The 27,879-nt window shown below is 35.0% G+C and overlaps 3 protein-coding genes and 2 pseudogenes across 4 annotated transcripts; 3 read left to right on the top strand and 2 right to left on the bottom strand.

Moving 5' to 3' along the window:
* The window catches only part of LOC113059105 (tripartite motif-containing protein 46-like), a 433,352-nt pseudogene that overhangs the window by 67,536 nt on the left and 337,937 nt on the right, over window positions 1-27,879 (top strand).
* Window positions 1,247-3,525, top strand: LOC113059076 (interferon-inducible GTPase 5-like). The gene is made up of 3 exons (XM_026227330.1): window positions 1,247-1,325; window positions 1,688-1,808; window positions 1,974-3,525. The coding sequence occupies exons 1-3, from the start codon at window positions 1,292-1,294 to the stop codon at window positions 3,451-3,453; spliced, it is 1,635 nt and encodes a 544-aa protein (XP_026083115.1). The 5' UTR covers window positions 1,247-1,291; the 3' UTR covers window positions 3,454-3,525.
* On the top strand, window positions 5,614-10,025 carry LOC113059072 (interferon-inducible GTPase 5). Its single transcript, XM_026227322.1, has 3 exons — window positions 5,614-5,688; window positions 6,521-9,594; window positions 9,975-10,025. The coding sequence occupies exon 2, from the start codon at window positions 6,712-6,714 to the stop codon at window positions 8,596-8,598; it is 1,887 nt and encodes a 628-aa protein (XP_026083107.1). The 5' UTR covers window positions 5,614-5,688; window positions 6,521-6,711; the 3' UTR covers window positions 8,599-9,594; window positions 9,975-10,025.
* LOC113059084 (T-cell-specific guanine nucleotide triphosphate-binding protein 1) lies at window positions 14,786-17,760 on the bottom strand. 2 transcript variants are annotated; one of them, XM_026227340.1, is made up of 3 exons: window positions 17,526-17,754; window positions 16,331-17,063; window positions 14,786-15,895 (listed from the first exon to the last, which is right to left on the bottom strand). In XM_026227340.1, the coding sequence occupies exons 2-3, from the start codon at window positions 16,969-16,971 to the stop codon at window positions 15,406-15,408; spliced, it is 1,131 nt and encodes a 376-aa protein (XP_026083125.1). In that variant the 5' UTR covers window positions 16,972-17,063; window positions 17,526-17,754; the 3' UTR covers window positions 14,786-15,405. The 2 variants fall into 2 exon arrangements, with proteins under 2 accessions (XP_026083125.1, XP_026083126.1); XM_026227341.1 differs by having other exon boundaries at window positions 15,665-15,895; window positions 16,384-17,063; window positions 17,526-17,760.
* Window positions 17,962-27,879, bottom strand: part of LOC113059075 (E3 ubiquitin-protein ligase CBL-like) — an 11,468-nt pseudogene continuing 1,550 nt past the window's right edge.

Here is a 27,879-nt window from a genome sequence, read left to right as displayed (position 1 = left end):
GAATAAAATAATACAAAAGGAAATTCTGAGTTTAAATTTCAAAATTCTGACGTTTTTCTTTCAATTCCGAGATTATATCTCTCAATTCTAGTATGAAAAATTAACTTGTCATTCTCTCTTTTTCCCTCCGCTTAGAATCATGAGTTTATAACACCGCACTTTTTTCCTCAGAATTGACAAGCAATTGTTGAGTTGAATCAAGTTATAAAGTTCAAACTATGAGATAAACTTTTATTTGCAAGAAAAAAAGTCAGAATTGTGAGATAAAATATGGGACATATTATAAAATAAAAAGGACATCCAAAAGCACAACAATACTTTTTTTCCATCTTATTTCATGGATTTTACCTGTTTCCCTCCACCACAATGCATGCAGCTGCAAGTGACGTAACTGTGACTTCTACTCCAAATTTGTCAATAGCAAACATTTTTATCTTAAGCGATGTACATTTAAGATTTATATTAGATCCGATTTTATATTGGATCAGGTTTCCTGAGGATCAAATTCCACAGCTGAGCTTTAGAGTCCCACAAATCAATTGGTTAATTGTTGTGTTTTGTGCTTAACATTGAACAAAGCCTCTTGTGATTTGATTGTATTTCAAATACTTTCAGTTCTTCAAGGGCGCACATCTACAGTAGTTGGTTTCTGTGTCTTTAAGATTTCTGAGAACAGTGTGCAGATCTGGAATACTGTTTCCACCTGCTTCTCTTTTTTTCTCTCTTGCAGTTGTTTCAGTAATTCTGCATCTGAATTTCTCTCAAATCATTTCCTGCTTTCAGGTTTTCTGTTGTTTCAATGGTTGCATACAGGTTGTTTTTTTAAGATCAGGTTTGGGTTTATGTAAAGGTGAGCTGCAATAAATGCACATGGAAACTGCATGTTAGTGAGATCCTGTTGATTGCTTGCACATATTATATATCTTTGTTTGTACTCTCACAGTACAAAGTGCTTCAAACTGAGAAAATGGTGATAGACCCTTCATGTCGCTGTGTTTAAATGTGGGTTAAATTGGGGGGGGGGGGGGGGGTCACTGCAACACTTGTTAATTGAACACAGTTTATTGATTGGGGGCATCACATGAAACACACTGAAATAAATTCCACCAGTCCAGTTTGTGTAATGATAAGTGACAAATTCTGCTCTATTCTGATAATAAACAAATATTAAATCTGGAGCATGTTTGTGTCTTCAGGGAAATTTGGTCAGAAGGAAGTGCTTGAAAAAGGACACACCCTGAAGTCTATGAAACTCTCCTTCTGCTCTTAACACAGCTCATTTGGTTTTGTAATGAAGCTGTTTACTCACTTCTTACTTACCAAAGGTAAGACATCTTTCTTTTGCATTATATATTATGAACTTTAGACTAACATTAACTTACTTATTGGAGATAAAGTCATTTTACGTATATTTTAAATAATTTTGTTGAGAACTGTTAAATTTGAGCTGTTTATGTCTTAAGACTTAAATGGCTTATTCCATACTTTCTTTTGTAATAATACCGATCATTCATTTTTGTTTTGTTTTGGAAGAAATAAAATCAAATATGATTTGAATCAGTATATTCAAAGATTAATAGGCCTACTGTTAAAACAAAACTAAAACTAAAACAAAATAAAACAAAAAATAGTTTATGTTTTTATGGAATTAAGAATTGGATGCAACATGTTGCTTTATGTCTTTCAGATCAGATATGCAATGACCATATCAGTGAGACGTTTGCCTGTGTGACTCAGTCCATCTACATGTTGCAGTGGACAGTACTGAAGCTTCCAGAGGCTGAGCAGAGAATTCACTACTCACAGCGGTGGGTGAAAAATACATAAATACATTATATATTGCATTTAGATATAATATACATGTTTTAATCATGTAACTTACATCATCCTTATATAAGGTACTTCTATGTGCTTAACACTGTTAATTTATTATAAATCAAATATGATTTCATTAATTTATTATTACATTATAGAGCTACCATGACAGATTTGGTAAATCCTTACAATGAAGAGGATTGCATCAGCCAGTCATCTGGATCATCATCAAGTTCATTACATTCATCCAGCACAGAAGAGACTAAAGACAAAAAAGCCCATTCACCACGTACTAAATATCCAACAATCAGTCCAAGAAATATGCTGCGAAAACTGGAAATAGCTGAGAAAAATGTTCCGACGAAATGTCCTGACGAACTTAAAGAAAGCGACAACAAAAAGCCAGAGGAAGGGGACAAAAACAGTAATGTTTATCTGGTTTCCAGAGAGTTGGTGGGCATGTTGTCTGAGTCCTCAGCGAACACAGAAGATGCGGACTCTCTTGGCTCAGCATTAGAGGGAATTATTGACTCTCTACCTTCAGAAAAATCAAACAAACTAAAAAGTAAACTGACGGAGTTCGAGAATGTTACACTTAACATTGCTATAACCGGGATGACAGGGGCAGGGAAGTCTTCCTTCGTCAATGCCCTCAGAGGCCTTCCTAATGATGATAAGAACGCAGCTCCCACAGGAACAACTGAGACCACCATGAAGCCCAACATGTACCCACATCCCTCCATGCCAAACGTGAAGATCTGGGACCTGCCAGGAATTGGTAGTCCAAAATTTAGAGCAAAGAGGTACCTGAAAGAAGTCAATTTCCACACATATGACTTCTTTCTTATAGTGACCTCTGAAAGATTTAAGGAGAACGACATAGAGCTGGCCAGAGCGATCATGAAGAGCAAGAAGCTTTTTTACTTCATTCGCACTAAAATTGACAATGACATTCGTGCGGAATCACACAAGAGAAACTTTGATGAGCGGATGTTGCTCGAAAACATCCGAGAGGACTGTAAGGCGAACCTACTGAAAGTCGGAATACCCAGAATATTCCTAGTGTCTTCATTTAACTTGGAGAAATATGACTTTCAGAAGCTGATCAACACCCTCGAAGATGAACTTCCTGAGAACAAGAAATTTGCTCTCATTCAGTCTTTGCCCGTTTATTCTCTTGAGGCCCTCACAAAGAAGATAACATACTATAAGAAACTTATTTGGCTAAATGCCTTTGCAGCCGGGGTAGGGGCAATAGCTCCCATCCCGGGATTGTCACTGGCCTGTGATTATGGCATCATAAAGAATTTTTTTCAGCAAGTTTTTTTGGGCTTCGGCTTATCAAATCAGGCCCTAGAGTCCCTATCAGAACGAGTGAACAAACCAGTGGAGCAACTAAAAGCCGCTAAGAAATCACGCTTCAAAGATGGATCCACTGAGGATATTGTGATAGATATGCTGTCTAAACCAACGATTGCGATAACCAAGACACTGGGGACCATACTGGCTCTGCTGCCAGGAGGAGCTCTACCAGCAGGAGGAACGGCTGTTGCTTCAGTGCACTACCTGCTTAATATGGGACTGAATGAGATGGCAGAAGACACCAAAAACGTGCTTGCTGTGTCACAGCTTGCCTAATATGCAGAAAAATCAGGCTTACAAATCATATAATGTTTCTGTTGTTACAGAAGATGTGTCATTTGAAAATAAATAAAGTAATCATACAAATAATAATAATACTCTTCTTTTGTAATTATGATTTTATTATGATACAATAAAATAATAAACTGAAATGTGATCATTAAATTAAAAACATATTTTGTTATACAAATGCAAACTACACTTTCTTATTTTGCCAGTTTCTTTCATTTGTTTCTATGTACATACTCTATGTATGCTGGACTTGTAATTTGTGTAAATAATAAAATACTTGTTTAAAGGATTCATTTATTTATTTCATTGGTTTGCAACTGTATCAGACATATAACTTGATATATATATTTATATATTTATATAAAATAATGTTCTGGTCAATTTAAAGTCAACAAATCATACAAGAATTATTACTGCTATACACTGATAAGTATCTGTTATTCCCATTTCATCACATGCATACATACATCATATATCATTACTATATAACGACAATTAAAACCTAAAACTTTTTTTTATTAAATGTAATGTATTGTATCATTTCTAAAAGTGTAGTAGGTAACAAGAATTGCATAATAAGATAACAGTAAGTAACAGTAAAGTAACAGTAATAGTCATGTTGGCTAAGCAGATCAAATGGCAGTGGACATTGATTAGATAGATTTAACCTGCTTAAAGTCAGGACTACTGAGCATATGACAGTAGGTGCTGTATCATAGAACTATCTGTTTTCAGATTTGTTCATTATCTAAACAAAAAACATCAGTTTCCAAGTTTATGTGGTTACGATTTTTATTTTATGTGGTTACGAATGAAAGAGCCTTCATATGCCTGCTGACTTGATGTGGAAATGTATTATGTACATCCAAATAGTAATGAGTAGTAACACCATTCATTCCTATCTGAGTGATTTTTTAGACATACTGTATCTGTCCATCAACAATTTCAAGAGATAAAGTCAAAAGCTGAACAGCAATACTGAGCATAAATATTTTACAAGATATTGCATATTTCTCTTACAGATAGAAAGATACAATGTGGATTATATTAGGTAGATTATTACAATATAGCACTGCTGGAAGAAATTTAACACCACTTTGACACGAAAAATAATCCGGAAGAGATTAATAATGCATGATACACAGACCTAACCATAAAAGTTTGTTTTTAAACACAATAAACAAATTTCAATTTGTATAGAAATTGAATATTAGGACCTCAGTAATGTGCAAACATAAATGACTGTGTGCTTGTTTAGGAAAGAGCTATTTACTTCACTTAAAGATTGGCCATGGCTTAAAAATGCAAGTATCAAAGAGAGAGAGAAAAAAAATGAACACTGTCGAGCAGAGATGTTTTGAATGAGTTCACACATACCATTGCCAGCAAAAGAACAACAGAAATATCTTGTTATACAACACTGAAACTGGAACGTGTTATTAGTTGCAAAACAGACTTACATGAACCAGGAACACATATATTTAAAAAAAAAAATGGGCATAGTAAGTCATTTAAGTCTGTAGGCATTTTAAGATTCATACTTGAAACAGCTGCCTTTGAAACACTGTTGATGCATTATCAACAGTATTCACATGAAAGCATGCATGTCTGATAAAGTGTCTTTGATTAATATGTACTGCCAGAATGCAAAAATTGTGGTGGTTTTATGTAAAACCTTTCATATAAAAAAGCATATTACATGCATATTACAAAAAGAATCCAAACTATGATCTAGTTCCAGTAAAGCACTTCCTGCTTAACAGCATTCATGTGAAAATGTGCTTGTTTGGATTTGCTGTGTGTTTTATTTGAAAACAGAATACAGAAAAAAATTATATATATGATGTAGACAAAGATGAAGATAATATAGTATGGACAGGAATTATTTAAATAGGTCAGTTTTTAAATGTATAAAAATATATTTTAAAAGAAATTGACTTCTGCTGCAAGTGCATTTATCAACACTTTTGTTTTTTTCTTTTTGTTTTAAAAATTCATAGATCCATATTTTCTGGGTTAAACCACACCATGTCACTCAATTTATATTTGATTTAATTATTAGTTTTCTTATATAGTAGTTCTAACTTGATTTTTAGCCTCAGTTCTCAGACGATCTCTAAACCACACCCTGAATCCACACCTACTTTTTCATAAACAGCTACCACATCATTTGAAGACATAGACAGATGGTAATTTAATAACCAACTGGGCACATATAAGGTGAGCTTGCAAAAACTGAGATAACTGCTTTATATACTGTATTTGTTTCGATCACATCGCAATCCTAAAGTGTTACACAGTATACTATTATTGGTAGCCTATAGGAAAATGTCTACTGATGGATGTTTACTAATGCTGTTATGTTATATTGCACAAAATACAGCTTTGTTTTTTTTTTCTTTCTACAAATTAAAATATTTCTCTACAGAAAAAAAAAAATGAAGATGCACACGAGGATCCAGTCTTATCATTATAAGTAGGCTAATCGTTCTTTTCTACGTGATCTACTCTCTTTATCTCGGCAACACCCTTCCAAATTACTTTCGTTCACAAAATAGATAAATAATGTCTGAAAGAATTTCTACAATGGTATTTGCAACTGCTTTTGCAATTTTACACTTGCATTTATATGAAACCGTGTACGGCGCTAGATGTCAGTGAAACATTAAAAATACTCATTACGCATACATTTAAATATACTAAAAGCACTGTGAGAGAAGTCTCAATGTATGAAACATATTGCATTAATTTAAATGGGAAACAGAAAGTGCTGATTTATATCATGATAGCGTCAGAACAGTTTAAGTTTACCAAATTAGGTTTAAATATTTAAATGTTATAGTTTGTAATGAATGGTTTAAACTACACATGACCACGTGTAGACAGCTACCTCTAGTGTTAACAGCTGTATTATTCTATTGAATAAATAAAACATCACAAGATAAAAAAATATTTTATGATATTAACTACAAATGGTACTATTGCTGCAAAACTATTATTGCAAAGCAACAAACATTTACTAGACATTTACCCAGTTGCTTTACTTTTTCAGAGCCATCATGTCAGATGAAGTCAACATCTTTATGGATCCTTTCCTCAAAATCTACACAAATCCTGAACAGATAGAAGTAGCCGATAACCTCACTGAATCCTTTCATGAGGAAATTGTGTTGAAAGAGCAACAGAGAAACACAGAATTGTTGGAGTCCCTAGGAAATCATCCAATCAAATATCATTAAAACTATGGAGAACCAACCAGAGAAACCCAAACAAAGTAGTTCACTGAACATTGTTGAATCAAAACTTAATGACGTGAAGGAAAGAGAGAGGCTGAGAGAAAAGAAACAGAGTGATAAAGAAAAGCAAGCGGAGAAAGAAGTGAGACGTATAACAAATGAAACAACTGTAGATCAGTCAGAAAAAGCTGAAGTATGTAGTTTTGACATGAAACTGATGGAAAAATGTCTTGAGGTCCAAAATGAGCAAACTGAGGCTGAGCAATCATGTGAAGTGACCATGGGAAAACAACACGTGAAGGCTATTGATAAAGAGGAACAAAAAGAACAGAAATGTTCAGTTCGAGGAGACATCAGTTCCTGTAACGAGGAAGCAAAGGAAATAATTGAGTGTGGAAAAGCTACAGGCAATCTCAAAACAAAACAACCTGACAGTGTCGAAACAGACCATTTTCAAGAGCCACGTGATGCTTTAATGGAGAAAGATATTTTGGCAGAAAAACTCAGAAAGACTAATCTCAGTGAACCGTTAAACAAAGTCAACGCTAAAGAGGAACATGTGGCGGTTATGATACAGAACCAAGAATTGCTCAGTGGAGCAGTGTGTCCAGATGCAAAGAAGTCACAAGACGACACAGATAATGTGTTTCAGTATAAAGCAAAAGACAACACACATTTAAAACCAGAAAGCACAGAGAAGAGGGAAAGTATAGACACCGCGGCTAAAAAGCAAGAAGACGAGCATGTATATGAAGTGCCTGATGTTTTGCTCACTAGTTCTGCGGAATATCTGAATGTAACAGATAGTGTTAAAGAACAATTCAAGAAACTGGACAACGTCACACTTCACATTGCTGTTACAGGATCGACTGGAGCAGGAAAATCCAGCTTTATCAATGCAATACGAGGTCTTCAACCCGATGATGTCAATGCAGCTCCCACGGGAGTGATTGAGACGACACTGACATCGACAGTGTACGCACATCCTACAATGCCCAATGTAAAATTATGGGATCTGCCAGGGACCGGGAGTCCCAAATTTAAAGCTAAAAAATATCTAAAGGATGTGAAACTTGACACCTTTGACTTCTTCATCATCATCTCCTCAGAGAGATTCAAAGAAAATGACATCATGCTGGCTAAAGCAATTAAAGAGAAGAAGAAATTGTTCTACTTCCTCCGCTCAAAGCTTGACAATGACATTCAAGCGGAATCGCAAAGGAAAGACTTTGATGAGCAGAAGGTTCTCTCCCAAATTCGTGAGGACTGCCAAAGAAACCTGAAGAATATGGATAACCCAGAAATTTTCCTGATCTCCTCATTTGAATTGCACAAATATGATTTTCAAACCCTCATCGACACACTAGAGAAGCAACTACCTGCTCACAAGAGAGATGCTTTGATTTTGTCTTTGCCAGTATACTCCTCCAAGATTCTGGAGCAAAAAACTGAATTGTTTATGAAGCAAACCTGGTCAGCAGCTATCGCTTCTGGTTCTATTGCTGTGGCTCCAGTGCCTGGTCTTTCCATGGCTTGTGATGCTGCCATTTTGCTGGCTTTCTTCACCAAGTGTTACTATGCATTTGGCCTGGATGATGAAGCAATAGATAAGCTGTCGGTGAGGGTCAACAATCCATCGCTAAAATCTGTGAGAAAGTCACCTCTAGTGGTCGCTATTGGGCAAAAGAAACTCAGTAATAATGAGCTATCAGCACTGACAAGTAAGAAAGCAGCTGTTAAATTTGCGTGGAGTATGGTTCCTGTTGTAGGGAGTAAAAAAACAGCGGAAATGTCTTATTCGACAACACTAAACCTTCTGCGAGCAGGAGTTCAGGATCTTGCTGATACAGCCAAAGAAGTGCTGAAAGTGGCGGGTTTGACTGATGTCTACTAAGATCACAGATCGAGATCAGACTCAAAAGGTCATCTCACTGATAATTGTGGTTAAGACATTTTGACATATTGTGTGTATTCACAATCATTCATAGCATACTATGTAGGCTATATGCTGTCATCCAAGAAGCTGAGCTGCATGCATCCAATAGGCTATAGCTAACAGTTCTGAATATGTTTCTTTTTCATCTTAAAAATGTATAGATTACTTTTGTTCATTGATTTATTTGCTATGGAGCACAATATACATTTTATGTCTGTGATATGGACTCAATGTTCATAGGATGTTATTTGTTAGATTCTGTGCTGAGTGTGTGTAGAAACTAGCTTCCACTGCTTGATAGTTTTAAGATGTTCAAGTGTATGTAAATTATTAAAAGGAATCTGGTCACAATTAGCTGACAGTTCAATTTTTCATCGTTTTTATTATGTAGACTTTAATGATTTTTGATGATGTATAATGTCTCAGATTATAAAAATTAAATGCTGTATGTAGTTTTTATTGGTTATTTGAGCTGTTAAAACATTAGCAACATTAGCACCCCTTTTAATTTCAAGGCAACAAATATATATTGAGACAGAATTTTTATGTTCTATTTTTTCATCTTTGTTTTATTGACAACTTAGAAAAATCAATAGAGTGTAGCCTAGCACTATCAAGAGTCGAGACACATTTATGATTCTTGTTTTTGCTAATGCAAAAAATAATGTTGCTATTTTTGAAATACGGCGCGCGCAGTGCCTTTATTGGCTGTCACTCATCTTTCGTAAGTTTCGGTTTCCCAACATAGGAGAGTTCCGTGTTGAGGTGGCGGAAGGCGTGAAGGAATAAGAAAAAGGTTCTTGGACGGTACTACAAGCCTTTTTGAGCAGTTTCAGTGTGTAGCAGTCGATTTGGATTTTCATTAATATTCATTTGTGGAACTTCTGCAGCGTCTGAAGCATCTCTATAAGCGAAGAGTCACTTTGTTACCACTGCAGGAAACCAGAAATTAAAGTAAGTAACTTTAGGATATAGCCTAATTATTTGTTGTCAATTGTTTAATTGCTTTATATGACCATCATCAGTCACCAAGTATATGTAGAATTAAACGAATTGCTTTATTAAATGCAATAACAAAAATAAACGTACACAGAATGCAGGATATTGTATTAAAAAAACACTGTAAAATATTTTCGATGTTGTAGACTAATAAAGATGATTGGAGTATTTTTTCACAATAGTTTTAAATTTCGCCTCGTGGATTTGCATAAAAAATACAGTTATTAGTTATATTAGTCATATTTATATATATATATATAGCCTATATATAATTTTGCTGCTAAAGCATATTATGCATGTTACCTGTTTACATAATGTTTGTTTTATGAATATAGAGAGAAATACAACACAGCACTGAACAACGTTAACAGATCTCCACACAAAAGGTCAGTATAACACTGCATGTCCATGGCCCCCCTCCTGAAACCTCATGCCACCCCAGGAAAAAATCTCTAGATCCGCCACTGGCCCTGCCTCTTTAATTACTGAGCAAATTACGTCGTTTGACGAGCACTCCACAGACGCATCGCGTCACACCCACTGCAGGCTTGTCAGTAGATCACAAGTGTGCTGATAGCGCTGAAGTGAACTAACCCTGGAACATAACCTGCTCCAGAGCAGTTACTTAAGGTCCAGGATTTTATACTTGGGGTGGCAACGAGGGGGAATGAGCAGAAATGAGGGGCGGCAAATATAGATCAGTGTTTGGACTCCTCATATATTCTATATACCATTGTGGGGGAGTAACTAGTTACATGTGATGGAATTACGTAATTTAATTACATAATAAATGTAACACTTACATTTATTATGTAATTACATTTACGTAATTCCATCACATGTAACTAGTTACTCCCCCACACTGGTATATAGTATATAGTACTGGTATACAGTTACTGAGAAAAAAAAGTGTAATTAAAGTTACTTCTGAAAATGTTAACAATTACAAAGAGGGTTACATTTGATTTTTTTTTCACACAAACACGCACATACATTTAATTGATTTATTTCTTAATTGCATTGACTTTTCTAAAACACGAGGCACCAATGTTTCAGGAGTTTAGTACACAGAATAAGATGCATGCTTATTCAATAACTGTTTTATTTCCTATTTGGGTTTATGCGTATGCTTAAAGGAACAGTTTTTTCCTCCCCAAGGCATTGTTAGATGCCAGTGTTTCCTGTCATAGCTGCAAAAAGATTTGATTTTAAAAACAGTATCAAAGCTATCAAACTATTTCTGATTTTGATTTTAAACCTGTATTTAACCAGAATCAGATTGATCTCAAAGTAAAAATAGGTGCTTTAGTCTGATTTTGTGTGGCTGTGGTTTTAAATCAAATGATTGTAGGCTAATCTTAATTTAAGTGATGAAGGCCAATAATCAGTGTTGATACTGTAAGGTTAACCCTTCCTGCTTTAAATGTTTCAAAATGATAAACAGTTGTAAATATTTTAAATGTAAAAAAAGTTATCAAAAAGTAATTAAATGTAATTTGTTCCCCCTTGGCTGGGGGTGTATGATATGATAAAAATATAACTTTTTTTTTTTTTTTTTTTTTTTTTATAAATATCATGATTTCATCCTGATTCTTTTGTTTCAGCCAAATCATTTCCCTATTATAAAGCCTTTTATTTTTAACAAAATATGAAAAAGTGTGGCAGATATTTAGGCCAAAGTGCATGGGTAAACATAGAAATCTTTGTCATTATTTTATTGTTGTTTTTAAAAAAATTAGTACAAAGATACACATTACAAATACAGATATTATACAAATAAAGTGTTTTATTTTCAGGTACAATATGTGTATTAAGCAGGAGCATTAAAAAATCTAATGAACAAATATAAAAATAAAACACTATATACACTGATTTTATTGAGTGATTTTTCTCTGTGTGTTTGGTGTTTTTATTAACATTTAAGGAATAATTCACCCAAAAATTTAAATAGAGAAAAAAACCTTAATGAATTTCCTTCTTCAGCTAAACATAAAGGCTATTTTGAAGAAGGTGGAAAACGATAGTATGGTTTTTCCTACTATCAAAGTCAATGTGGACCAGCAATTGTTTGGTTACACAGACTCTTCAAAATATCTTCTTTTGTGTTCAGCACAATAAAGAAGTTAATATAGGTTTTGGACAACATGTGAGTTAGGGGTGCTCCGATCACGATCGGCCGATCGTTATGCGCATCTCGTCAGTAAAGCCGGTTCTCTAATCAGCGGTTAATTCCATCAGGTGCGTGATTTCACATAGAGCAACTGTTACTACACAGAGCCGTTGTTAATAGAGTAGATGCGCAAATCCACTTCATTTTGAGCGTTTTTTGGCGCATCTTCTCACTGATTAGAGAACCGGCTTTACTGACGAGATGCGCATAACGATCGGCCGATCGTGATCGGAGCACCCCTAATGTGAGTGAATAAACAATGACAGAAATAAAATTTTTAGGGTGAACTATCCCTTTAAGTATAGTGGCAGCATGTACAGTATTGTCTCTTTAAGACCTGTACGCATCTAATATACAGACATGCATCCATTTCTCTCAGTTGTTTACTTTCATTTTAGACATATCCAACCGAGTCCATACATAAAAAGTTAGGATTATACTGTAGCAAAGTTACTTAAACCATGCAATGATTTATAACCGATTATATTATATTATGTTTTTTTTTTTTTTTTTTTTACAGTAAAGAATTTAACAAGGCAAAATGACAGAAGATTCTTCTGCTGACTTATACTTCTCCCAAGCTTTGGAGAGACTGGGAGAATGTGACGCAAATCTAGCTGTTGCAAAGGCTAAAGAAAAACTGGACGGTCTTGATAGTGTGACTCTGAATATTGCAGTGGCTGGGGAAACAGGAGCAGGAAAGTCTGCATTCATCAATGCATTTCGAGGTCTGGATGATGATGATGACAATTCTGCACCAACTGGAATAACTGAAACAACAAAGCAAGCCACCATGTATACCCATCCCTCAAAGTCAAATGTCCGACTGTGGGACCTGCCAGGGACTGGCATGCCTAATTTCAAGGCTAACAATTTCCTCAAGGAAGTGAAATTTGAGACTTATGATTTATTCATCATCATTTCCTCTGAGAGGTTCAAGGAAAATGATGTCTTTCTGGCCAAGGAGATTGAAAAAAAGCAGAAGAGGTTTTATTTTGTCCGGACCAAGATTGACAATGACATCCGGTCAGTGGCAAAGACAAGAAATTTCGATGAGCAGAAGGTACTTTGCACAATTAGAGAGGACTGTCGCAGAAATGTGAAGGAGCTGGGAAACCCCAAGGTGTTCCTGATTTCCTCTTATGACTTGGGAAAATATGACTTCCATGACCTGGTAGATACCCTAGAGTCAGAGCTTTCAGAAAACAAGAGATTTGCTCTGGTCCAGTCTGTGCCTGTGTGCTCTCTGGCTATGCTAGAGAAGAAAAAAGCGTTTATGGAGAAGTTGATTTGGCTTGCAGGAGTAGCCTCAGGTCTGGGAGCCATTGTCCCTGTTCCTTTATTACCTGTGGTCATTGACAAGATGGTATTGACGACCTTTATTGTACAATGTTATTACGCTCTGGGTTTGAATGAGAATTCACTCATCGTACTGTCTGAGAGAACGAACAAGCCTCTTTCACAGCTGAAATCAGCTATTAAGTCTCCTTTAGCATTAGCAGTAGTAGACAAACTGAGAATTATGCCTCGTACATCCGTGGTAAAACCAATGAAAAGCTTAGAAGAACTGCTTGATGCTAAACTTCTGGTAACAAATATTGTGAATGCGTCCAAGGCCTTCAATGCAACATGCGCTGTCTTGCGTGGAGCACTAAATGACATGATAAATGACATGAGACAGGTTCTTCAAGCTGCAGGTTTGAATGAATAAAATGAAGCTGCAAAGAGATGTTTACCAAAATGTTAACCCAAATCACGTCAGAACATTAAAACTGAGTTTATTGGCCATACTTCTGCACTGAAGAGTTAAATGGTTGGAAAGAAATCTTATACTGAATATTTTATAATAGTGCATGTTAAATGAAATGGAATATGTAGAATAATAATCATTTATGAAAACAAATTGGGTATAATTTGTGACTTGTACTGTTTAAGGAAACTTGGGACTCTGGTGGTCTGTGCAAAAAATTCTCACAATTGAGACTAATCTCATTGTAATGATTAACTTATTTTACAATGTATACAATGGCTTAGGCCAAAGGTTCGGAAACTCTTAATATTACCGTTTTCTAATATATATTTTCTGTATATTAATTATTTTAATTTTTTTGTTATGTGAATTTGCTTTAAGCATATTGTCAGTGAAATTTCTTTTACTGAAACAAATGATACTGAATGACATTGACTTTCAGGATTTACTAGTTGTACTGTATGTCTATTACTACTGTATATCCAGGCTTGAAGAGATTTGCATTCATTATTGACATTATTAACATTATGTTAATAAAAATGTAAAACGTTTTCTTGTCATTATTTTTTTTTATTAACAAATATTTATGATTGTCAGCCATTAGTATTATTTTTTGTTTCATGGTGCTACCTAATGATATTTAAACTCATTTAGGATATTAAACTGTTTAATTGTTAGAGGTACTGGTTTAGTCATAGAAAGCAGAAGGGTGTGTGAATTCCTTTTTTAATCTGACAGAAAAAAAAAAGCCCAACCTTTTCTTTGACAGATTTATTTTTGGACCTATTATCAGTTTAATGACGCATTTGAACTTTATGAAGGTTTTTGAAAATAAGTAAGCTGTGACTAAGCTGTTGAGTTGGGTGTCACAGTAATAGATTAGTCCAGTTCACTTCACTTCACAGATTCCTGGCACAGAGTCACAAAGAATTTGTTTGTGTTGCTCCCCATAACAACAGAAGACATTTTGGTTGACCTGGAATGAGGACATGGCGTAAACTACTAACCACTTAATTAATATGGTTTCACTAAAAGTATTTCTATGATTTTTAGGTCCCCTGAAATACAAACATACCGTATACTATGTTACAGTATAGCCTACCTACAGCCCATTTCAAACTGTTTTTTTTTTTTTTTTTATGGTTTGCATAACAACAGATGAAGCATGGCATTTTTTTCATAAACATTTTATTAAACAAGAAATCTTAACAGTGAAATGATCTGAGAATCTGCATATTACAAGCATTCACTAAAATAGTATATTGAGATCAACAGTTCACATATTTTTACTGCAGACCAACTTCTACAAATAATTTTCTGTTTCCCAACTGAATATCTTTTTTTTTTTCATTAATTAGGACTATTAAAATATGGTACTGTACCTCTCTAGCATTTTATTCATGCTTCAAAATAATCTTATCTGTCACAGACAGAATTATACAGCATATTAAACAATCAAACATTATTTGCTTAATCAATAAATATATTATTGCACACCCGTTTTAAACAGAATTTATATTAGTACGCTTAAATATTTAATTGTAAATTAAACTGAAATCAAGTCATTTTAAAGCAGTTTACTGCTGCAATCTATCTTAAACTTCTATGTTTTATTAAGTATTATTTATGTCCCTTTACTGTGTTTGCTATATAATGTGCAAAAGCACTTGTCCTGACAGTGTTGAGGTCACTGGAGAGTGCACTTTCCAAAGCTACAAAGTCAAATGCACACCTGTCTAGGCTGTTGATGAGAAAAATCTGTTCTTCAGGAAGTTTTCCCATCTGAAGCTCCTGGGTAAATTGTGCCCGAAGCCCATCAAGTATCTCAGTTTCATCACAGCACAACTCACTTTGAGTCTGTAAATGATAGTCCTACTTTGGTCTGGACTAAGAGGTAATGCTTCCTTATTTCTTCAACTGCTTTAGCTAGTGTTAAATGGCGAGCTTTCTGCCAGTCTGATACTATGATGATAAAGAAGTCATAACAATTCAGGACTTCTTTCATTTCATTAATCGAGTAATCCATGACTCCCTCTATGCCAGATATGTCCCAGAACCGTACATCTGGGTATCTCAGACTCATTGCTGGGTTGCTGATGGACGCTGAAGCTGCACCACACTCTTCATTCTCCAGCCCAATTAAGGCATTTACAAAAGTTGATGCTCCAGAGCCTGTCTCACCCAAAACTGCAACATCTAGCTGAAAGTGACTCAAAGCCTGCAGTACAACACTGACTTTCGCAGCTCCAAAACCTGTGTGCTTATACATATTTTGCAATGTTGTTATGTCCTCAGCTTGAAGTTTCCTAGTCTGTTGGATGTGATTTGTAGCATACCTAAAGTAATAGATAAATATAAAATGGCATGAGTGTTAGGGGGAATGACTTTACATTCATTGTTTGCCCTCTCTATTATTACTATTTTTCTTCAGAAATACATTCAATATATCAATCATAAATGCAACCATTTAAATAGACCTCAGCTATGGTATTACAATGTTCTTATTTTCGGAGTTAAAATTATCTGTGACATTTAATTTGGGGTATAAAATCCAAAATGTACAAAATGTCATAATTCATGACTTTAGCAACTTTAAATTGACCTATATTCAAGGTGTAATGAAATCGGTTTACTTTACTAAACATGACAGGTTCAAAATCATTTTCATGTTTTCTAGAAAATGGTACAAAAGTTTTAAATGCAATGGATTTCTAAGTATTAAAAATGTTCTACAGTTTCAAACAATTATTTATTTAACAGTGCATACTTACCTAGCTTTTATCCATCCTCCATTTAAAATATTGTCTAGGAAACTTGAAAATACCTCTACTTTGAGTTGAGAAACCTCATCCTTAAGAGTGTCTGTGAGCTTCTGTAACTCATAATTTTGTGTGTCAATGGCTGACACTAGGAACACATGTGGGTCCAGTTTCTTCTCCTTCAGATATTTCTTACAGTCCCGTCTCATTTGATCTAATACATGCATTTCAGAGAATTTGTTTTTCCTTCTCTGGGATCGTATTTCGTTATCGATTTTTGTTCTTATTAAATAATACGGCTTCTTTTGTTGCTCGATTTCATCAACCAGCAGCATGTTGTTTTCTCTGACTCTCTCTGATATCACAACCATGAACATGTCATATAGCTCAAAGTTCATTGTCTTTACATAACTCTTGGATCCAAAGGAAGGGGTTCCCATCCCAGGAAGATCCCACAGTCTGACGTGTGGGAGATTTGGATGCAGATACATGGTTGCTTCCTTTGTGGTTTCCACAGCTCCAGTTGGAGCAGCTCCTGCATCATCAGGATTCAATCCGAGGAACGCATTGATAAGAGAAGACTTTCCTGCACCAGACTCTCCAGTCACAGCGATATCGATCTTAAAACAGTCAAAGACTTCCAAAAGAGACATAAGCTGGTGGGGAATTTTCTCAGGGCTTTCAGAAGCAAACACATTCTTGATTTCGTAGAAATAATCCTCTTGTATTTTTGGCTGGTAAATACCTACAGAAAACAGAACACTCTGTCAAAACTTTATGCTGTATCCTTTTACATAACAGCATTCCATCATGGCCTTTTTATGAAGTTGGAGGACTAGTGAACTAGGCCTACTGTAAAAAATAAAAAATACAAGAGACACTTTGGGTTCCTCTGGGGAAATCTCGCGACACTCTTTTGAAGGTGCCTCAAATATCACTGTGTGTGTTATATTTATGAGGAATTAATCTGAGAAAGCCGTAATTGTTTTTTAAACGGTTCAAACATATCGCTTTCTCGCCGTTCCACTGCACTGCGATTTAATATTTTTAGATAGGCTAAACATGGGCAACACATATAGCCGACACTTGCATCTCTTCTAGCTGCTTTTTAAGACATTTTAAGATGCCGTGTCTAATTAGGCTATTTAAGACGTTTAAGCGCAAAACTGCGTTGTTCTTGGAGAGACTGCCAAATAAATCCACTCACCTGTCCATTGCGCTGATCTTATTTTGGTTTCAGTTTCAAGGTAGTAATCGAAAGTAACCTATGCGATAATGCTCAAAACGCATTTACAAAACTAACATTGTCATAATTAGGCTTTCTTCACAGTCTGATTTTAAAAACTGTCAATCTTACGAACACGACCCCGTTTTTCAGGCCAAATAGCAAATGTAAACACGATTTCACTTGCAGTCTGTAGGGAGGAGGAAATGACGTTGTGAAAGCAAATGGCTTACAGTAGCAGTGGCAAGATAGAGATTCTAAATATGGGCCCTTTTTAGATTTATTTATTTATTTTATTTTAAGTGATATTAGCACTGTTGGGTTTTAAATGCACAGGATTAACCCCTATTGAAATATGCATCCTCTTTATGAATCATATAAACATAACAACATGGTAAATAACAACAATACAGGTACCAGTACTGGTGGCATTTTTTTTCCTGTCTTTCTCGTTTCCGTTGGCTTAATTTCTTACAGCAAGTGTGTTAATGTGTGTAAAATAGCCTACTATAACTAGCTATCTTCCAAAATAATGTATTGGCAAAATGGGGACAGCAAACAGATGACATGGCTTGAAAGTCAGGTTTAACTTAATCTTGGCACACTTTAACAAATCATGTGAAACCCATTATAAAAGAATGAAGGAAACAAGAAGAATGCATTTAGGTGAATCCCAACCAACCCTAAACAAACAGAAGTACTCCAGTATTTTGACACAAATTGAATTCTGGCTCAATCCAGCAGAGAGCAGCAGAGACAAGTCAGAGATCATTAACAAGAAGGCTCAAAAACAACGGTTTTCAGAGATTTTCTAGGTAGTGCAAATATTAAATATCAATGGATGTTTGTTTGAATTCTTTTACTAAATACAAAACTGTAAATCTGCAAACTGTTACTGTTATGTAATGTGCCATTTTTAGTTAATTTTTTTTCTTTGGTTTGGTCTGAGTGAACTGAAATTACTTGCATGCTTCCATCTTATTTAGTGTTAAGCAAACCAGTCTGCTGTTTGTTTTATTTATTTATTTGTATTCACTGTGGTCTGTCAAAACACAGATCTTGTTCTCTAAAAATTTAGGAGGCATGAGGTAGAATTTAAAATGTGTTAAAAAAAAAGTGTGAGCAGTAAAATGCATATCACATATGTTTCTGATATCACACAATTGCTTTGTCTGGCCAATATACTTTACAGTTTGATACAGAAGTGAATTTTGCTGTCAGGATGAAGTGTTTCCTTCCATATCCCCATGATTATAACTTCCTAAGGGAAATGCTGAATCCGCCAAAGCTCTGTCATGATCTTCTTCTTCCTTGTTCCTTCTTTTCGCTTTCCTCTTCATTTTTACATTTTCTGGAGGCCCTTCACAAGACACCCCACCTACACAGACAGGAAATAATGTTTCATCAGATATGATCTGTGTGTCGTTTCAAGCCCTGCCACCAGATGTCAGTACAACAGCAGCAAAAGTAATGTTTGGCTGTTTCTCAAGGGTTCAACAGAACGTATCGCAAGTATTCTTATGATATTTAATGAATAAAAAATATCACAGTTATGATAAGCATACAAGAAGTGAATGAAAGTCAGTTATGATACCCACTGAGTCTGACATTTGGCAGAGAGGAGGGACGGAAGTCTTCCAAAAGTTCCTCACTTCTGAATCCAGTTGGACAGTAAAGAAGCAGAAAAAGTATAGCAGAAATAGACATAATTATTTTTATCTTTTATTAACTTTTTAATGCAATTAAGGCTTTCTGAAAATGTGAGAATTGTAAATATGAAACCAAGTGGCCTCTTAAAGCAACTATCATGATAGCTGACTTCACATTGTTTTTTGTTTTTTTTTGGTGAATGCATGACATAAATTGCCACCAAGATCACACAGGCGTCCAAACAGAGGATCTAATGCAAATGTATTCATGCATTATTGCCGAATGCTTGTAAGGATAATCTTACCCATGTGTACTATGTTGTAAACATATTATTCAGAACATTTCTTACCTATCTGAGGAAGTTTGTCTTAGCATGTTTTCTGACCAGGAACTGGGTTTGACTTTCTGCGGTAAGAACATGATAACTGATTCTCAAGATTACAGTTACACTGAATTCACTTACTAACCACTGAGGACCATGCACTTAACAAAAATAACATTATTTATTTCATTATTAGGTTACCAAATGATCTAAAAACAGCACATATAAATAGATCTAGATAGATAGTCTAGATCCAAGCTAGACTGGCTGACCTGTGTGCCTATGCTCAAGGATCTGGAGGGTGGTTTTGGAGATGGACAAGGGGAGAGTGAATGTCTTTTGGGAGGAAGGGGAGGAAGTGACAGACTGGAATGGGGAACTTGATACTCCTCCTGAGAAATCTGAAATAGTGAGAAAGGAATGAGAATAAACACTCATTAACGTCAGAGAGGAATAAAGAATTGCACACATTCAGAACAACAGATAAACCTACCTTACATTCACATTTATTGCATAAGCAGACATTTTTCATAGCAAAGCAACTGCCAAATAACGGACAATTGAGAATACAAAATATAATCGAGAAAATAAAACATTGTGTAATGCAGCATGAAATTGATCATGCAGCCTTGTCTGAACTGAACAAATACTGAACTGACTTGAGCTAAATAATGACACATAATAAAGCTAATTAGCAGAATCTGAATACTCTTCATAGTTGAGTTTTCTTTTTCTTCTTCATAAGTGATTCTTTTATTTTCCTGTTTAGCTCTGTGAAGCTGCTTTGACACAGGATGTATTGTTTAAAGAGCTATAGAAACAAAGGTGGATTGACTTGACTAAATGCTCGATGTGGATGAGTGTTAATTCTGGGATGCACCATTTTAAAACTCCAGCAATTGTGGATACCCCAAATATTATTCTGATTTCATGGCTACTAACAGATAAATGGTCAATATTACAATTTGTTTAAATAAAATAAAAACACTAAGGTTAAAACATGTAAAAAACGTGTTAAAAATGTAAATCATAAAATGTGGATCAGATTGGCAAGAAAAGGTTTTCTGATTCCAAAATTACATACTCTCACCTTTTTCATACAAGCCAGTTTTTTCATCACCAGCTCTATATCCACGTGATCCTCCTCCTCATCTTCGTCTTCCTCCTCTTCCTCCTTCCCCCTGCCCTCCTGTCTCTGGTTGGCAGGTAGGGCTCAATGAGGATGGACTCTGTGCCTCTGATGTCACAGCGGCAGTAGGGGCATGTGTGCCCATCTGACTTCTGCATATCAGAGGGAGTGACACAACTTTCAACACACAAATTCACATACTCATTCAATGCATTGGGTACTGAAACCATGCACTCCCAAGGGCATCCTTCCCCTGCACATCATACCACAAGAAAGATTAGCTTATCTTATGACATCTTATGCTAGTTGCACTAGTCTTTTGAATGTGTTACATTGTAAGATGCAGAGTTGCAGAAATGCATCACATCCTCTCATTCTCTAGGGTCAGTGTGATCTTAGCATTCAATGCAGTGTGACTTCAGAGAAGTGGAAAATCAGTCACAACGCACACATATGCTTCATCAAACACTGGCAGGAAGCTTGAGCCAAAATGTCGGGTCCTGTTGCATGAAATTGTGGCAAGCATTGTATTTCATGCAGACCTGCTTTCTGAACAACTTTGCTTCATTCAAGTATTTAATTATCAGTTTTTTGTTAATGGTTTATTGTTATTAAAATAATACATTCTAATGAGATATTTTTATGATGTGCACCAACAATGGAAAAACCACGTAATCATGTATAGTTGTTCTTGATGTGGGTTTGGGTTTGGGGTGTAACCTGACCATAATTGCATGTGAGTGTGAATGTGAGTGTGAATGGGAGATGGTTATAAAGGTCTGAGCACAATAGGAAAACAATATACCTGCCAGCCAGTCAAGCAGCGCTGACACAGAAGATGGCCGCAGGGCTGAATGCGAGTGTCCTTGTCTCGTTCTGTGCAGATTTTGCAGAGCTGAAATGTGCTGCCAATCTCACAGTACAATTCATACTGCTCCTGAAGAGAGAAGTTCAACAAATAAAGGAAAGAGAAATCAATCTGGCATTAGAGGAAAAAAAAAATGCACTTACATTCAAGAAACGAGCATATTTAAGATATTGAAAAAAAGAAGCAGAGGACCATGTATAGAATAGTGTAATGTTTAAATGAACAATTAAAAATGCAGGCAATAATTGAATTTATAAAAAAATTAGTTTTTTATAAATTATTATTTCTGCTTTTGTTTTAGTTATTTTAATACATCAACTTAACTAAATTAAATGAGATAAAATAAACCTATTTCAGTTAACATTTATTCTGTTTGAATTATAGAAAATATTTTTAATGGTATATATGTATATATATATATATATATATATATATATATATATATATATATATATATATATATATATATATATATATATATATTATTGTTATTTATTTTTCTAGTAATTTACTTTTATCTTGACTTTAACTCTCAGTTACCTCAGTGACTTTGATTCGACCCTTGTGAGTTGGACTGCACAGGCTGGTGAGGTCAGGGTTCACATCACGCCCATCAGGGTATAAGTAGCTGCAAATTGATGCATTCCAAATTATGTTAACACTATGACGTCAGATTAAATTTCAGCATGTTTTTGTTAACATTTTTCTTGAAAACATATTTGATTATGAACTCACCAGCCCTCACTGAAACCTTGTATGAGTGCTTGGAAGAGAGGTGTATTTTTAGGAATGGTTTGCACAATGCTGCCATCACTGGTCACATGACCAATCGCCCACTGACCCATTTGTGTGCAACTGAGACGAAAGATGTAGCTGTGGGGAGAGCCAGTAAGAGTCCAGATCTAAACCACTGTAATTCTGTAAGTTTAAAACTAGATAAGCAAACTGTAATATTTTAGTTTCTTTACTCTTTTTGTTAGTTACATGGTTAGTTCTTTTTAGCCCTGCAAAGTCTGGTGTATGTCTTACCTGCCAGGACGATGTCTGTAGTGCTCTAGTCGGACCCGGACCTGGTCATAGGTGAGAAACGCCATGTATCCTGGGTGAGTTACTGCTAAATGATTCCAGTTTCTTAACAAAGTTGACCAGGGCTGAAGAATAGAAGATTAAATAGCTTATTGCAAAAAAAAAAAAAAAAAAAAGTAAGCAAAGGAATGACAGGACCAGGAGCTAATTTTTTACTGCTGCACTTTCCATGAATACAGTACAAAATAAGGTGTTTTCTTTTCGTGTTAGATTTATTTTATATGATTTAGTATATCAAACAAATCTAGCAAGTCTCACAAAAATGACTAAATTCATGGAATGTGTCTGCTACTTAAAAAACAAAACAACAAAAAAACAAACAACAAAAAAACATTTGTCATGTGAGACACTAAAAATATTATAGGTGATATCTAACAAAAGTTCTCTTCAAGCATAGGATACCTGAAAAAGCCTGGTGAATATATCGAACTCAAAGATGGATATGTGATCATTACAAGTGAGATCAACCGTGGACTTCAAAGCCATGGCCTCCATTCCCTCTTCAAAGCTATGAACCCTCTTCAGCTGCTGTTTAAAAATGTTCCACTGCACTATACAGCTGAGAGAGAGAGAGAGAGAGAGAGAGAGAGAGCTGTGTGTGTTTGGGGGGAGACTGTTAAATTATTATTTTATTTTTTTAGGGTTTAGTGAAGTGACGTGACAAACAGCCAAGTATGGAGACCGTTATCAGAATTCACGCTCTGCATTTAACCCATCCAAAGTGCACACACACACACACACACAGCAGGACACACACCTTGAACACACACCCGGAGCAGTGGGCAGCCATTTATGCTACGGCACCCAGGGAGCAGTTGGGGGTCCAGTGCCTTACTCAAGGGCACCTCAGTTGTGGCATTGCCGGTGTCCTGACATTTTATCCTACTCTGTCAGATTTTCCTACCCGTGTTTACTGCACACATGCACATCAATATCGTGCCTTTTTCTCATGCTAAACAACAATATTTAATGTATCTGCATTACGGTAAGGGTAGGTTTAGGGTTGGGGTAGGTGTAGACTTTAATAAAAACGCAATCTAACTGGTAGAAAAGAATATTTATTGTTGGTTTCCTTTAACTTTTACAGTACTGCAAATACAGTAATTATGTGTTATATTCGTGGTTGTAGCTAGAAGGGAATACTAGCTACAACCACGAATATAACACATAATTACTGTATTTGCAGTACTGTAAAAGTATGTTTAGGGTTGTGGTAGGTGTAGACGTTAATAAACCATAACTTTACAGTAACCTTTTTCGTTGTCGAATTGTACTACCCACTGTTTTCGTGGGAGGTAGGAAAATCTGACAGTGTAGGACAAATCGACAGAACACCGGCCCAAGACTTGAACCCACAAGCATAGTGTTAGGAGTCAAACTCTCTAACCACTAGGCCACAACTTCCCGTTTACATTTTCAATACACAAAAAGAAGAAAAGAAATCATACTTGTGTCCAAAGGCTTTCCTCCAAAAGTCTTTGGCCTCTGTCTTTGTAATTCTGTAAGTATCGCCCTGAAATCGTCCCCCAGGAAACAAAGCTTGTAGTTCATTCAACATGTGGCTGAAGAGGAGTGACAACTTAGTAAGATTTCTCCTGAAAAAGTAAACAAACATTTAAAAAATAATAATAATAATTATATATATATATATATATATATATGTGTTGCAAAAAAATATTACCCAGGCATATATTATAAGATAAAACGGTCCCACTTTATATTAGGTGGCCTTAACTAATATGTACGTACATAAAAAAATAAGTACAATGTACTTATTGTGTTCATATTGTACTGTAAAGCACTTTTGCTGCTGTTGAGGTGGGATGGGGTAAGGTTAGGGTGAGGGTTGGAGGTATGGGTAAGTTTAAGGGTGGGTTAAGGTGTAAAGTATGGGTCAACAGTGTAATTATAAATGTAACTACAGAAATTAAATACAGATGTAATTACATGTCGTTTTTTTTTTAAATAGAAGTACAATGTAAAAACATGTATGTACACAATAAGTACATTGTACTAAATTATTAATTAAAATGTAAGTACATAGTAGTTAAGGCCACTTAATATAAAGTGGGTCCGATAAAACATTTTCGTCTGTATATAAAGTGGGTAGTAAAGTGCACAGAAGATCTGTGGTGCTTGTTTTCTGATTTGTGTTCATATGACAATTGTTTGTTCATGTGTGATATAATCATGTCAACAAGTTGCACAAACATACACTCAAAAAGAAGCAAAAAGCTGGCATAAGCACAATGCACTCTAACTTGTAGAAACAGGAAGTAGAACTTTGATGCATCCTGTCCTGCGTGTGTGTGGTGGAGCTGACAGAATTTTCCATTACTAATTGATCAGGAAGAGGTTGGCATGGTGGCATCAGCATCCTCTACACAGCACAGCACATCTCATCTTAATCTCTTGCCAATAAATCTGCAATCTGATTTAATCTTTATATTCATTCTAAATGCAGTGAAAATAAATACCATAATTTATATAAAAAAAGTACACAACAGGGCAGATGCAATATGCATTGTATTTAAAAATGATGCAGTGAGTATCCAGTAAGGGATGTTTGAAGAAACCAATGCTTCATCTTTTTATTGATATATAATAATGACTAAAGTGTATTTTTGATGTTGTAAATAAGATTATGTTCCACAAGAAAATACTATTTCAGTTTTTCTACTTAAACATTTCATGTTCAATTCAACATATTACTTGCTTTTTCTCTGTAATTTATTGTAAAAATTCACTATCAATTTTAGATTGAGAACAGTTTTACCAGCAATATCTTGTTCCCATTTCTTGATACTGTTAATAATGTTTGACTGTGGCTTACTGTGTTGAGATGCATATGCATTTGACCAACCGTGTCTTGTATGCAACAGTTTTTTCCACTCAGACAATATGACTGCTTTGTTTCTACTTTTATCTCTAGTAGCTTCGCCACAAAGCCCTCATTTTGTCTTACCTTTTCTCTGAACAGCGCCTCAGAAGCCTAAAGTTTCCTTTAGTCATGCTCTTAATTTTTCCCCCACATACTGTCCTGTCCACTAACCTCTAACCATGTTGACATGGTTTTATTGTTCCCCAGCAGTCACAATAGTATAGGTGAAATGAGCTACATTTACCCACATGTACTGTATTAGGTTTGTGTGATGATTCCGTTCTATCTTATAGTGAATAAATTAAATGAATTACTCACAGGAGAGATCAAATATTTCATGCTGTTCAGATTATGTATATATTTTGTCAGCATATCAAACGTGTATACAGAGTGTGCATACATTCACACATAATTGTACTGCTTGGTTTCTTTCAGATGTTTTCTCAACACTAAAGGTCCAGTTGTGACATGCTGTGTGAAATATGGCATACATCACAGCTCAAGTGGAAATAAAAAAAAATAATTAGGTTGTGACTTGAAGGCCCTGCTCTTCAGCTTCACACTGAAGAGAATGTAAAACAATTTGCTGACATTGCGAACAAGCCTTTTATGTACTGTCACTTGGAGATAAATGAGGAGTAGACCAAATATTATCTATACGTCTCAGGTTATTCTCAGATTTGATGTATTATTTGAGGAGCATATTTCACTCTATCATTTTGCCATGCATAACTAAAAGAATAATAATACTAATAAAGTGAAGTTTTATGATCAGGAAGTAAACAGAACGGCCACTGCTGTGCCGAAACATAACATTAAACTGCTGGCCTCCAGCGCCAGAGGAAAGTTTCCTCCATTTCCATGATAATGCTGCACTATACACACTGCTCATTAGTAGTCACAGCATAGCAGAAACTTTGTCAAGCATCACAACAAAGTCTTAATAGGGACTGCTATGTTTGGTTTCTAAAGATGGAAAACAAGCCGTTTTATTGCAGTCAGGTAGTTGGTAAGGTTTAGGAATTTGTTTAACCAGGATCATTTTTTCCCTTGCAAAACTGATCCAAATCTTTATGTGGTTGTGGACATGTCAGGATTTATATTTGCATTCTTTTGGCAGACTTTTTTTGCTAAACATCCCTTACGAAAGGAAAATATATTTACCAATATATTTCTTAAAATATATTGTGATATATTGTAATATGTTATTTTCTCTTTTAATTTTCTAATATTTTATATATTTGAATACATTTAATAATATATTGATGATACATATATTATATAATATATTGCAAAATATACAAATGATTGCCGCTTTCAATATATTGCACTTTATATTGGAAAAAATAAATATATATAAGAATATATGCCTAATATATTACATGATATTTTCCAATATACTGCAATATATTTTTGTTTCATAAAGGATTCTACATATTGGTACAAGTAGCATGCAGTTTTTGAACTTTATCAGTGTGGTCATTTCATTTGATGACCAAATTTGAATACTTTTCCACCACTACTTCAATAGTTTTAATACTGTTTGTGTTTTTGCACCTTCATGATGGGCTTTTTTAATATGAGATAAAACCATTACAATAACCACAGAACCAATATAAGGCTTGAATTAAAGTAGCACTGACATTTAAAGATTCTTCAAAGTTGGAGGAACATAATAGTGCTGCTCTATTGAAGAAACGTGTTAACCACTTTGATTGACACCCACACACAAATATATATTTATATATACATACACACAGACACACATTCACATAAAAGCGAGTGACGCGAGTGTCATTAATGCAGATATCCAATTTCTTGCATGTAACTCTTGATGATCGGTTGAGACTTGAGTTTACGGAAAGCGTCATTTTTAGCAGCGCTATGAATGAAAATATGAAAATCTCTATATAAACATACACCCACTTACATACAAAATGTATTATTTCATTAGTTTTAAAATGTGTTTATATATGGTTACACATTATTTTGATAATTCAGACATTATACAAACTATAAGTAACTTTGCAACTAAATGTCAACTAACTCAATAATTTGCAACTACATGTCAAAAAAACCTTTAGAGAACTGGTAGACTGTTAGGTTAGGGTCAGGGTTAGACTGATATGTACTTGCGTATACGTTACTTGTTGTCAACAGAATATCTGTTAGGAAACCATAAAAACACTTATAATACATATGTTTGTGTGTGTGTGTGTGTGTGTGTGCGTGTATGTGTTTTTGTGTGTGACCATTTTAGGGTTATGTATTAATCTATTATATAAAATATATTATAAAAATATAACATATTTAAAGGTTTTCTTTGATAGAACTACCTAACACAAACAGAATTAATTTTTTCTTAATTTTTTTATTATAATTCAGTCATCTCAACTCTGA

The sequence above is a fragment of the Carassius auratus genome, chromosome 41, assembly GCF_003368295.1.
Source record: "Carassius auratus strain Wakin chromosome 41, ASM336829v1, whole genome shotgun sequence".
NCBI lineage: Eukaryota > Metazoa > Chordata > Actinopteri > Cypriniformes > Cyprinidae > Carassius > Carassius auratus.
This window is presented reverse-complemented; position numbering and strand designations above follow the sequence as displayed.